Source organism: Tenrec ecaudatus, chromosome 4, assembly GCF_050624435.1.
Source record: "Tenrec ecaudatus isolate mTenEca1 chromosome 4, mTenEca1.hap1, whole genome shotgun sequence".
In the NCBI taxonomy this organism is placed as follows: Eukaryota; Metazoa; Chordata; class Mammalia; order Afrosoricida; family Tenrecidae; genus Tenrec; species Tenrec ecaudatus.
Window position 1 is genome coordinate 155,630,388 of NC_134533.1, and position 12,937 is coordinate 155,643,324.

General features: G+C 45.1%; 1 protein-coding gene across 2 annotated transcripts in view; it reads right to left on the reverse strand.

The window, feature by feature from the left end:
• The window catches only part of VEPH1 (ventricular zone expressed PH domain containing 1), a 273,698-nt gene extending 263,862 nt beyond the window's left edge, over positions 1-9,836 (reverse strand). For both annotated transcript variants that reach the window (XM_075548875.1, XM_075548874.1), the window contains exon 1: positions 9,699-9,836. In XM_075548875.1, the coding sequence (XP_075404990.1) occupies positions 9,699-9,836 (138 nt within the window). The remainder of the gene's footprint in view (positions 1-9,698) is intronic.
• Between the last annotated feature and the right edge of the window lie 3,101 nt (positions 9,837-12,937).

Here is a 12,937-nt window from a genome sequence, read left to right on the forward strand (position 1 = left end):
CAAAATCAAAACTCAACAAATGTATCAAACTACTGACATGAAAGGAGCCCTGGTGGCATAGTGGGTTACAAGTTAAACAGCTAACCACAGCACCATCAGTTCGAAACCACCAGCTGCTCCACAGGACAAAGGCTTTCTACTCCTGTGAAGATTAATAATCAAGGAAACCTACAAGGGCAGTTTTACGCTGCCTCCATTCCTATCTAATAGATAGCACTCATCTACCTGACAGATAACATATACTTCAGACATTACATGTCTAACACAGAAATCTTGATTTCCTTCTTGCTTTCCAGAAACCTCATCTTACATGATGATGACTACCTGGGAACAATTAAGGATGGAGCAGGGCTGGGCAGTGTTGTGCTCTGTTGTACTTAGGTAGCTATGCATCAGACCCAATGGGATGGTATCACCACCACCACCCTACAGCCTTCTAGATTATCTGACTCAAAATCCCCAAGTTCTTTTGCTATTATTCTTACATGTCATGCCCCCACCGCAAATCCCGTTGGCCCCACCTTCCAAACAAATCCAGAATCATAACGTGTTTCCATGTTTCCATTGCTCTATGCTGCTCAGAATGTGTTGGGTTTTGTTAAGTCTACTGAGTGGCCTCCTAGCTCGCCTCCCCCTCTTCTGCTTTTCTATAGAGACTGTCTCTAAAACTACAGTCAGTGTTCCCTCTATACTGTCTCAGAACTCTCCATTTGCAAACCTACCCCCATCCCCTTCAGCCCTCATCTCCCATGGTCTTACTCATATTCTCCCTCGGTTCCATCTCCACTGCCCTCATTTAGAATCTCAGGTGAAAAATAAAATACTTACACTTTTAGCAAAAGATGTACAAGATTCTTAAGAACTTAAGAAAAATAATTATGAAACTCTATCGAAAGATATTTAAGAAGATCAGAATAAATGGGTGGAAAATAGTATCTGCAGATAAAAAGGCACTATCGTGGAGATGTTAATTTCCTTTCAATTAATTTATAGATGTAATAAAACTCCAATCAAGATACTGACAGAATTATTCATGAAATCTGAGAAGCTTAATATAAAATTATTAAAGAAGAGCAATAGGCTGAAACAATTTTTAAGAAAATTTGGAGGTACTTGCTCTCCTAGATATGAAGACTTATAAAATAGAAGATAAACTATAAAGTAGAATACACACATAAGTGGCAGAAATGCGTTATTAAATTCTTTACATTCATACAAAAATACTGAAACACCCCCATACAGACTGAAGAAGCAACCCTTCAAACCACTTCACTGCAGAGTAAATCCAAGTGGCAAGTAGCAAGTAAATACATGAGTAGAAGAAAAAGCCAGCCTGACTCAGAATGAGCAGGGTGCAAGTTCACACAGCCGTCAGGGTCTAGCTCATTTATAATGTCAAAAACTTGCAAAGTTGGAACCAACAAGCATTGATGAGACTATTAAGCAACTAGTCCCAGATAACACAGTTGAGGGGTGTGTTACCTGGCATCACTACCTTGGTGAGTTTGGGTGGGATATCAGAAAGTTGAAAAATACACACCACCAGTTGTTTCACTCCAAGTTATATACCACAGCACATTGGCCAAAATTGCTTGGTAAGATGATGCTCATGGAACTGCGCAAATAGTAAACATCCATCAAAAAGAAGAGAGGATGAATAAGTTGTGATATAATCATGTGGCGGAATGTTCTCTTCCAATGAAAATTAAGGAATTGCACCTACCTCTACCACTTTGTCTTAATCAATAGAATATAATGGTGAGTCTTATGAAGCCATTTATATAGTTTAAAACCATGAACGCTGAGACTATAAATGATTTTTGAACTTTGCATGTGTTAACAAGGGAAAAACCAAAACATGCATGGATAAGTACCTTAAAGGGGCGGGAGAATTTGATTAGATGCAGTACATGCCCAAGATTTCAACTGTATCCAGTGTCTTAAACAAGAGGATTTTGTATGTCTAAAATGATTCAGTAGTTAAAAAAAAAAAAGTTGAAGAGCTCTGGAAGGTAGGTGGACTAATTAGGCATCAATGGATCTTCTGGGAAAGGGGGAGTTGGGAGGGAAAGACAGGACGAATGAACACGGAGACACTCTCACTTGAAAGTGTGTGGGAGGAGATGAAATAATTATTAGGTACATGTTACACAGAAAAGACTTCAAATGAAAAGACCAAAACCCGAAGGCACATTCAGGAAGTCTGAAAGAGTTTTGATGGGGAGGCTAAATTTTATAAGAATAGTATAGAGTTAAAAACAGCAAAACAGACCAAAAAAACATTTGTTGACTTCACATTCACTCAAGGTGTCCCCCCATGTACCATGCGCTCCACAGGGTTTCCAATGGCTGGTGTTTCAGTAGGTCTTTACGCCTTCCTTCTAAGGCACCTCTGGATGGACTCAAGCCACCAGCCTTTCAGTTAGCAATCAAGTGCATTCATCATTTGCACCTCCCCATGACTCTATGTTTTGTAATAACTAGTGTAGACAGCAGGAAGGCCCTAGAAAATGCAATCTGATTAGGTTCAATTACTTTGGGAGGGACTTTGGAAGAACATATAAGAGGTTAGCTTATCAAATTTTCTTGTCCTACAAAGCTGGGGTTAATAGTTGATATATTGAGCAGAAATGTTATTTGGGAAAAAAGTCTGAAAATATATGAAGGCCTAAAGACAAGAATATTGTTTCAATCATTTAGAATGGAATAATATACACCTATCTCCAGCAAAACCAAACCCATTGCCATTGGGTCTATTCTGGCGCATTGTAATCTTGGAGCACAGCACAGAACTCATCCTAAGGACTTCCAAGATTGTACATTTTTATGGAAACAGACTGCCAGCTCTTTGTCCCATGGAGCAGCTGAGAGCTGGAGACCACTGCTTAGTACCTGAACCACGCTGCCAGCAGGGCTTCGCATATACGTCAAGTTTGTTTAAAGGGACCTCATTACAAGTTGTAATTGGAACTAAAGGTTTCAGCATATCGCAGACTGATTGTGGGACAAGTGTGTGACATTATTATAGAAGCAAACATTTAGAAACAGAACATCTGACTAATATTAACAGTTGCTCCAGGCAATTGGTCCAAGTTCTGGGCAATGATAAATTACTATAAGAAATTGAGAAGGCTCCAGGGTAACCAGAATGCTGACAGCACAGGCATGACTTCAGAGCTAATGTGAAGCATCGTCCAAGAATTTGGAAACCATCCCCTTTGAGAACTACCCTAAAAAAAGCCAATTGATGTATGGAAATAGCCATCATGGGAAGAGAACAGACCACTAGCTGTACATGGGTGATGTCAGAAGCGAGTTGGATATAATGACAGGAAGGCGGGTTGGGGATGTGACTCTCATAGATAATGAACCCTCATTAGAGGTAATATTCCCTATCTAGGGAAAGGAATCCCGGTGGTACAGTGATTAAGTGCAGGGTCGAAGTTTCTAATCCGGGGCTTCCTAATGCTGCGACCGTTGACTAGAATTCCTCATGTTGTGGTGACCCTCCCAACCTTAAAATTATTTTCGTTGCTAGTTCGCAACGTTAATTTTGCTACTGTTATGAATCAGGCGACCCTTGTGAAAGGGTTGTTTGACCATCAAAGGGGTTACGACCCACAGGTTGAGAACTGCTGTTCTAATCTATCAGCCACTCTGCGGAAGAATGATGAGGTAATCCACTTCTGTAAAAAAATTGGGGACGGTACTGTAGAGGAGTCCTGGTGGAGTAGCAGTGTAGTGTTGGACTGCCAACCACAAGGCCAGAAGTTCAAAACCACCGGAAAGACTGGGCTTTCTACTCCCATAAAGATTTATAATCACAGAAACCCACAGGGACAGTTCTACTCTGTCCTATAGGGTCACTATGGGTCAGAGTTGCCTGAAGGGGAGTGAGTTCTGAGGGTAGCTTTACTCTATGTGATAGGGTTACCACTCGTCCAAATCCAGTTGACAGCAATAGGTTTATCCAGAGAAAGACTAGGTGAATAGAGTTGGTGAAAATGTATGAAATGCAAAAAGAGAATACTGGAAGCCAGAATTTGGCTGTGATTCTTCAGCCCTATGTGGGGAAAAAGCTCTGGCCCATGACCCCAAGCTGCTGTATGCCTGGAGGAGATATGGCCCTGTCTGCATGAGGGCTAAGTCAGTCTTTTCATAACAGAGGACCAGGAAATACTTGAATCCCACACAAACTCCCCCATCCTTATCAAGCAGCTTTTTACTTATAATTTGGCCTTCCCAAGGAAAAGGATGTGTGGTTATGCTGACATAAGCATCCTGACCCACACAACTTAGATTTCTCCACATAAATACATACATTATAATCATAATTTATATTTCTGAATTTAGCATTTGGTTTGTATGATTTGGCTTCCCGAAGCCTGAGAATTTCTCATGCCCTAACAAAATGGAGTGTCTAGACCTCAGAGTCAAGGGTTGAAATGAGAGAGAGCGCAACTGTCCCCTGCCATAGACATTTTTTTTGCCATGAAAAAAGGGGGAGGGGAACTCTGGTTATTCTACTAGGAAAATAGCAAGCAGAGCTGAAACCCAGTGCCTGCTACCAAAGGCTTGATGTTCTTCTCATTGGAAAAAAGGTTAAACTCTGGATTGCCTGGGTGGGAGCAGAACGAAGAACAGTGGGTAGCAAATATAAAGACTAAGATTGCATTTGAGCGTAAGGAGGAACATGCAAACAATTTGAACAGCTGCCTCTTCCTCAGGTAGCATTCCCTGGTCACCAGCAACAGGAAAAGCCGGTAACTTTAGGCAAAGTCATAATATGATACAAATAAGGACAAAAAGTATTTTAAAATACATTGGTGAAGGATTGAAGTATTGTATAGATGCTAAGAGATCTTGCCTTGGGTGTGCAAGGACTAAGGCAGCTGTGGTGGCTGAGGTGCAGGAACCAATGGGCTATGTCTTCAGGGTACTTTCACCATGATAAGTTACCACTGCAGAAATACCATCTCACCTGGACAATAATGGCACTAAATGAAAACAAACCTAAAATAAACACATGTTGACAAGAGTATGGGAGATTCGAATGCCTCTCTACTGCAGGTAAGAATACAAAATGAATTTTCCACAACAATTTTGGAACATGGTAAAGTGTTTCCTTAGAAAGCTAGAAATAGAAATATATGAGCCAACAGAACTATCATATGAATAGACATATGCATACCCATATTTCTTGCAGCAATTTTGAGAAGAGCAAAAAGTTAAAAATAATCAATTTGTCCAACAAGGTATCGATGGCTAATCAAGCTGAGGTATGTACAATGGAATGCCACACAATTCATTATAAAGATTAGCACGGAATCCACAGAGCAACCCAAAGGTTGGACCTGGAGGGCAGAGAAAGAAGTCCATCACTAAAGGATGAATATTGTGCGAGACCACCATGATCCGCATAAGAGAAGGAAAACTACAAATCCAGGGAGGAACAACCTTTGATGGTGACCAGAGACAGGAAGGGCAGAAAGGGAGAGTTAGTGGCTAGGTAGAAGACACCTGTAACCATGTGAAAAGAAAGGCACTCAACCACTTGGGAGAAGTCAGCAAAACATGATGAAGATAACGGCATACACTTAGAGGAACACGAGAATCAAGGGAAATTCCTGGGGAGCCCTGGGGGCCTACAGGGTTACACATTGGGCTTCCAACGGAAAGGCTGGAGTTTAAGGAAGCACCGGTTGTTCTATAGGACGAAGAGGAGACTCTCTACTCCTGTACAGAGGACTGCTCTGCCTGTAGGGTCTCTAGGAGGGTGAATGGAATAGATGGCAGTGAGATTTTCTGTTTCTTAAATTTTTTTATGGCCATGACTGCGACAGAGAAAAGCCTGCAACAATAGTATCAACAAACACTAATATTTATGACTTGATATGTAGATAAATAGGTATGCAAAAAAAGCTGTGGGAGAGTGTAAGGGAGGACACGCTCCTGCAGATGGGCTTTGGTTGTGGGCGTTTCTACATAATTGAGAGGCTGCATATAAATTGAGGTAGGCCACAGAGTGAGCACACACGGGCACAGCCACATAAACTTCTCATGCAGAACCAAACACCTCACAGGATGAAGTTCTGAAGTATGCAGACAATGACCTGTACTGTTGAGGGACAGCGACCTCAATTGTCACTACACAGTTCATAAAGACAATATTCTGCTTCTGACTTCAGTGTGTAGTGACTGGGGTCTTCAAAGCTCGTGAATGGCCACTGCAGATACAACTACCGGAATCTTACTGTTGGGAACAAAGCAGAGAGAAGAAAAGAGTCAAGGGAGCAATTTGTCCAGAGGACTGTTGGAGTACACAGACCACAGCCGACCAAGCCTTGAAACCAGAAGAATTAGATGGTGCCGGGCTACCACCACTTCCTACTCTGACTTCCTACTCTAACTGCAGTTATACTAGTGTGTCCCAGACAGAGAGGGAGGAAAATGTAGAACAGTCCGTCAGATTCACTGACAAGGCTAGACATCTGACAGTGACTGAGGAATCTCAAGGCTGGGGCCCTAATACACCCTTTCAACCTGGAACTAAAGCCATTTCCAAAGACCACCTATTAGCCAAATTATAGGCTCATAAAATAAACAATAACACCCGAGAGGAGCATGCTCCCTAGAACAATTAGGCCAGATCAAAAGGATATGATTTGCCCAGAAGAAATATCGAGAAGGCAGGAAAGGTAGAACATTTGGTTGACAAGAATGGAGACTCCCAAGTCGGAATGGGGAGAGCACTGGGGATTTGTGAGGGATGCAGCCCGGGCCACGGAGCTGCCCAATGGCCGCTTCGCTCTGCACACTTTCAATGAAAGCATAAGACAAACATTTTTCAACGGCAAGATTGTCGCCATAGACTTGAGTTGGGGTTGACTGGACGGACAACAGGTTGCGTTTTGGTGGCCTTGTGTGCTTTCGTGTCTTTACTCTGGAGATGGTGCTTTTGAGACTCGAAGAACAGATGACTGCTCTGTAAGGGGTGAGGACAACACGGAAGGGCTGTTATATCTTTCTAGCAGGAAATTATCATGCCGAACTACAGCCATTAGAAATGGTCTAAGAAATCGAGGAACTTGAGCTGGCTTTTAAAGAGACCGGCAAAGGAGTCCTGGGACATGCAGACAATAAGGATCTATCGGGAAAGCTCGGCCTTGAAAAGCTGGTTTCTCTAAAGAAAATGTTCTCTTGGTAGTAGAGCCTGTGAAATCAAGAACCCGGAAGGCAGAATCCTGTCAGAAGGGAAAACCCAAATAGTTTCTAATAAAAGGAGAATAAGATGGTGAGGCCGCCCACCATCAGTGGCAGAGAGCTTGCCAGGCTACGATAGCAGTGCCAGTGAGTTCTGGCTCCCACAGGCTTCACTGTACTTTGCCCCTGTCCTACGCTACGTTCCACACCAAGTTCACCCACTCACTCACTCGCTCGCTCGCTCACTCACGGCCAGCAAGTCGATGCCGATGCATAGTGACCTTATAGGACAGCATAGAACTGCCCCCATGAGTTTCTAAGACAATAACTGTTACAGGAGTAGAAAGCTCCATCTTTCTCCTGAGGAGCTCCTAGTGGTTTTGAACTGCTGACCTGGTCCACTGCAGCTCAACTCGTAATCACTAGCCACCAGGGCTCCTTGCAAAGGTAACAGACCGGGAAACAGGGGTACAAAAAGTCATGACAGAGTCTGTCCCTGAAGAAGACAGGTGAACTCCTGGCTCTGGGATCTGCTGACTCAGTGCACAGAGGGCTAGAGGATGGACTTTGTTCCTGATGACAATTAACTGCCTTAATTGTTAACAAACCACAGAACCAGTGAGTCCTTTTAGGAAATGAGCAACAGCTCCGGGATGGTGAAACTGAATTTGACCTTCTTGAGTCTGAGTAATTGACAAGGGAGACAGGAGAAATCACTGACCACCAGTGACCTCTAGTGGAAGGAGACTTTAGGGAATTGAGATGTAATTGTTGATTCTCTTGAAAAAGCAAAAGAAACTCTGCCATTAGGTGGATTCTGACTCATGACCCCTAGAGGGCGGAAGGCAACTGTCCCTTGGTGTTTCCCAGGCTTTGCAATGACCAGGGACCTTCGGGTTAGCATCGCCGTGCTTTAGCCATGGTGCCACCAGGCCTTCTCTCTCCTTCTGCCCGGGGGAAGACAATCAGGGGGATATTCTAGAGGAGGGGAAGACAATCAGGGGGATATTCTAGAGGAGGGTGACTGCTCCAAGCAGCCCTATCCAGGATGTGGAGACGTCTCAGGAGCACGTCGTGTTTCAAGTCAGACGATGACGAGCTGGTGAGACGTCCTCTGGAAGACTTTGACTTAGGCTCACATCCTTTGACATGTGATCAGGAGTTCGGTCCCTAGGGAAGGGCATTTCGCTCGGTAAATTAGAGGGCCAGTGAGAAGAGGAAGACTGTCAGTGAGATGGATTGACACAGGGGTTACAATTGTGGGAGGCAGTGGGAGAGCAGGCAGCGGTTCATCCTGTTGCACGCAGAATTGCCCTGACTCGGTGGAGCCTACCAACTGCAATAGTAAGTTGATGAATGCTCTGGAGAGACAAATGTGGAAACAGAATCGCTGCCCAAGACATTACCTGGGATGAGAAGAGTGTTTGGGCAGTGACTTCATGGTCGCTGGGGACTTTGCCATGTCCCTGGCAGCCAGCGAGAAGCCGTGCTGACAGGCTGGAGGAGGAAGTTGCCCTGGTTGCCAGCGTGGCTTTGAGACATCTCTTCTTAGAACACGGAAGGGAGCTGTTATCGCTGAAATGTGGACACGTTTGCTAATTCCATATTTTAGGGCTTTCGGCCCGCCACCTTCCCCTGCCCCGGGAGTGTCTGTGACAAACTGGCAAGCTCTGTTGAGTTGGAAGGACACGAGAGGAGGCTTGGTGGCCCAGGCCTTTGAAGAGGGACCAATCTCATGGAGGGTCCAAGCATGACCAAAACGGCCACTGTCACATCATGCTGGGTACTGTGGCCTCCTTCAGGAAATACTTTCAGAATAAACAGACTTGACATGGACAAGGAGCAAAGGAGTGGGAGGGTAGCTAGAGGCTTTCAGGCTATCTGATCAAAGTCTGTGGGCTTAGGAGAGAGGGGCAGAATTAAATGGATGTAGATGCGTATGTGGAAAATGGAGCAAAGGGAAGATCAAAAACAGAGAAGCTAGAAAGCAGCCTTGGCATTTCCAAGCCCTGGGCAGCGATCACTGCAGGCAATAGAGTGCTGTCTGCCCTGGTCTAATATTACCTCCATGGCCGGAGGCAGTATCTGCCTTCTTGCATTATTCAGCCGTCACCGCGCATCCACCTGTGTTCACGGATGCTGTGGTGTGGCGGGGCAGGTCTGTGCCTCCGATCCACGCCTTCTCCTCTCCGCTTCATTTTAAATATGTGCAGAGTGCCTAGCTTAGCCCGCAGTATGGAGTCCACTCCGATCTGCAAGTCCCAGAGTTTTAGCCCTGCTTCAGTGGGTACACCGAAGCCTGGCTGCCAGCTAAGTGAATGGTCTCCTTGGTGTGATCACCTAGACACCGACTTAAACCACAGAGCGCGTGCAGAGAGGGAGATATCTTACCAGGTTTTCCCTTTCTCCCTGCACAGATCTTCCCGTCCCAATTGCAACCAATTGGCTCTATGGTAGATCGTTGCAGGGAGTTAGTCTAAAACCATTGTACTTACTGAAGAGGAGCTGATTATTTTAATTAGCTCCAAAGCTTCTGTCAGGCTGTCTTCAATCTCTGCATCATCTAAGGAGAAGAGGTCCCCAGCTCGTGAAAGATCTTTTTGCCCCAAAACCAGTCTGAATAGTTGGTGCATGATGAGGAGTCTGATGATTCATTGACTTTCTGCAGACTCAGGGCCATGTGTGTCCATTACTGGAGCTCAGCAAAAGCACGTAGCAGGAGGTATTCCATGAAAGGTCATTTCCCTCCCAGGCTTTGAAGTCTTCCTTCACACTCTCTGCAAGGGAAACAAATGACACAATATCGCCATTAGCAGGCTGGCATGAGCGCAGACTCAGAATATCAGCTTGGTGCCCAGCAGTGAGGGGAAAAGGACACGTGGAAACGTGTGTGTAGAGGAACCGATCTTGGCTTGATGGTCTTCAAATGAGCCCCTTCCTTATTTTTGTCTCAAACGCTCCTGTCTGAAATTATTAAATCCCTACGGAATTTAACTTAAACTTCAAAAAGCAGCATAAATTTCACACTTTTTTCCTACATCCTTCTACATCTCTCCATGGCACAAGGAAACAAGAGGACAAGCAACAAGCATAAGCCCAACACTTGCCAGATGACAGATTCCAATGGAAACCAAGCCTAATAGGGGAGTAAAAGGAAAGAGAGGGCCTAGGAATGTCTTTTAGACTCGCCCCCTTCTAGGACCTGCACATAGAAACCGGGGTTTCCGTTCTTGGTTGCTACAAGGACAATAGAAGCTTCCCCACCCTCAGGCTAGAAGGTGATCTCATTACTTGTCCTATTTTAATAAGCTTTCTAACTAATGGACTAGAAGGTTCCAAATTAGGAGTTTGGAGCTGGATAAATCTTCACTGAACTTGAATACCAATGTAAACTTGGACACAACTTTGACATGAAAGGATTCTCAGGTGGAGTGAAAAGGAGGAACTTTGGTATCAGGTAATCCTGCCTCTGTTCCCACAGTTGACTCAATAAAGTCCCATTGTATTTTTCACGCATGAAACCCACCCCATCCCCCCAACTCCCAGAGGTGCTAGAGGACAGAGTAGGACTGCCCCACAGGGACTCCTGTGGAGGCCATCAATCTTTGACAGAAGCTGACAGCCACAGCTTTCTCGTGCTGAATGGCTGGTGGTTTCACACTGCCCTAGCAGCCAACGACTTAACCATTGTGCCCCAGGGCTCATGTCTCACTAAGGTCAAACCAATTGTATTATTCAGTGACAGTAACCAGCATGATGTGACACTGACCATGTTGGTCATGCTGGGACCCTCCATGATTTGGTCCATAGGAAGTGCAGCAATGGCACAAATGAAATACCTGTTCATTCTTACCTACTTACTTCTGGGTCTAATAAAGTCATAGTCCATGTGCAAGGTAGAGGCAGGCCTTAGCACATATCCAATGGTCGATTCAGGGGTAAGCAGACAGAATCCAGGAATGTTGAGTGTACTCTCCATGGCCCCATGGTAGGTAGTGTCATGGCTGGTCTCCTGGTTTCAGGCCAGTGGGTAGCCCACAGCTTAAGTCCAGTGTAGTCACCTCAGACATGTAGGTCACTTACAGGTGTAGCCGTGGTCTCAGAGAAGGCCCATGCTTGACTTAATATGAGCAATGCTGCCCGGATTTTCACCAGGGAACAAGAAAACCGAGAAGGGAAGTGGCTGCTTCTCTCCGGTGGTCTCAGCCTGTGCCAAACCTATCCCTGGAGGAACATCTATGTGCTGCAAACAGTGCCAAAATGCCAAGGTAGATGCTTCCTCTACTACACGATACCTTAACCCAAACTGAAACCAAACCCACTCCCATTTAATTGATTCCTATACATAGCAGCCCTACAGGACGGCACAGAACTGCCCCAGAGAGTACACAGTGCTGGAGTCTTTATGGAAGCAGACTGCCTCCTCTTTCTCCCACAGAGTGGTTGCGGGGAGAGGGAGCCCCACATTCCTGCCTAAACTTCAGCCGTTGATCTTGAGTGTCTCTCAAGTGCAAAATATTTCTTTGGCTCCTAAGCAGAAATACCGAGTTCTCCAACACTCACCGAAAACTTTCACAAATCTAGGGGTAGAGTGGACAGAGATAAGAACTTGTATCAGATAATCTATAAAGACAACTTGGAGGAAAGTCCCATGGGTACTATAAAATGAAGTCTTAGAAAGAGTGAGAGAAGAAGAGAAAAGCGGAGGAGGTGGAGGAGGAGGAGAAAAGAGAGGGAAGAGAAGGAAGAAGAGAGAAATCCCCTTGGTGAAAATGAGTCGTGCGGCACCTCTGGGGGAAATGCCAGACCTTTTGTATTGGGTACGATTTTTACCCACTGCCCATCATTTTGTCATACTCTGAGGACTTATATGTTACTACGATGCTGGAAGGTCTGTCGCTGGTCTTTCAGGTACCAGTAAGGACCTGAAAAGACTTTGCACACAGACTTTAGTGGAGAGACTGTGCGCACAGACTTTAGCGAGAGACTTTGCGCACAGACTTTAGTGGAGAGACTTTGCGCACAGGCTTTAGCGAGAGATCTTGCGCACAGACATTAGTGGAGAGACTTTGCGCACAGACTTTATCGAGAGACTTTGCGCACAGACTTTAGTGGAGAGACTTTGCACACAGACTTTAGTGGAGAGACCTTGCGCACAGACTTTAGTGGAGAGACTTTGCGCACAGACTTTAGTGGAGAGACTTTGCGCACAGGCTTTAGCGAGAGACTTTGCGCACAGATTTTAGTGGAGAGACCTTGCGCACAGACTTTAGTGGAGAGACTTTGCGCACAGACTTTAGTGGAGAGACTTTGCACACAGACTTTAGCGAGAGACTTTGCGCACAGACTTTAGCGAGAGACTTTGCGCAAAGACTTTAGTGGAGAGACTTTGCACACAGACTTTAGTGGAGAGACTTTGCGCACAGACTTTAGCGAGAGACTTTGCGCACAGACTTTAGTGGAGAGACTTTGCGCACAGACTTTAGTGGAGAGACTGTGCGCACAGACTTTAGCGAGAGACTTTGCGCACAGACTTTAGTGGAGAGACTTTGCGCACAGGCTTTAGCGAGAGATCTTGCGCACAGACATTAGTGGAGAGACTTTGCGCACAGACTTTATCGAGAGACTTTGCGCACAGACTTTAGTGGAGAGACTTTGCACACAGACTTTAGTGGAGAGACCTTGCGCACAGACTTTAGTGGAGAGACTTTGCGCACAGACTTTAGTGGAGAGA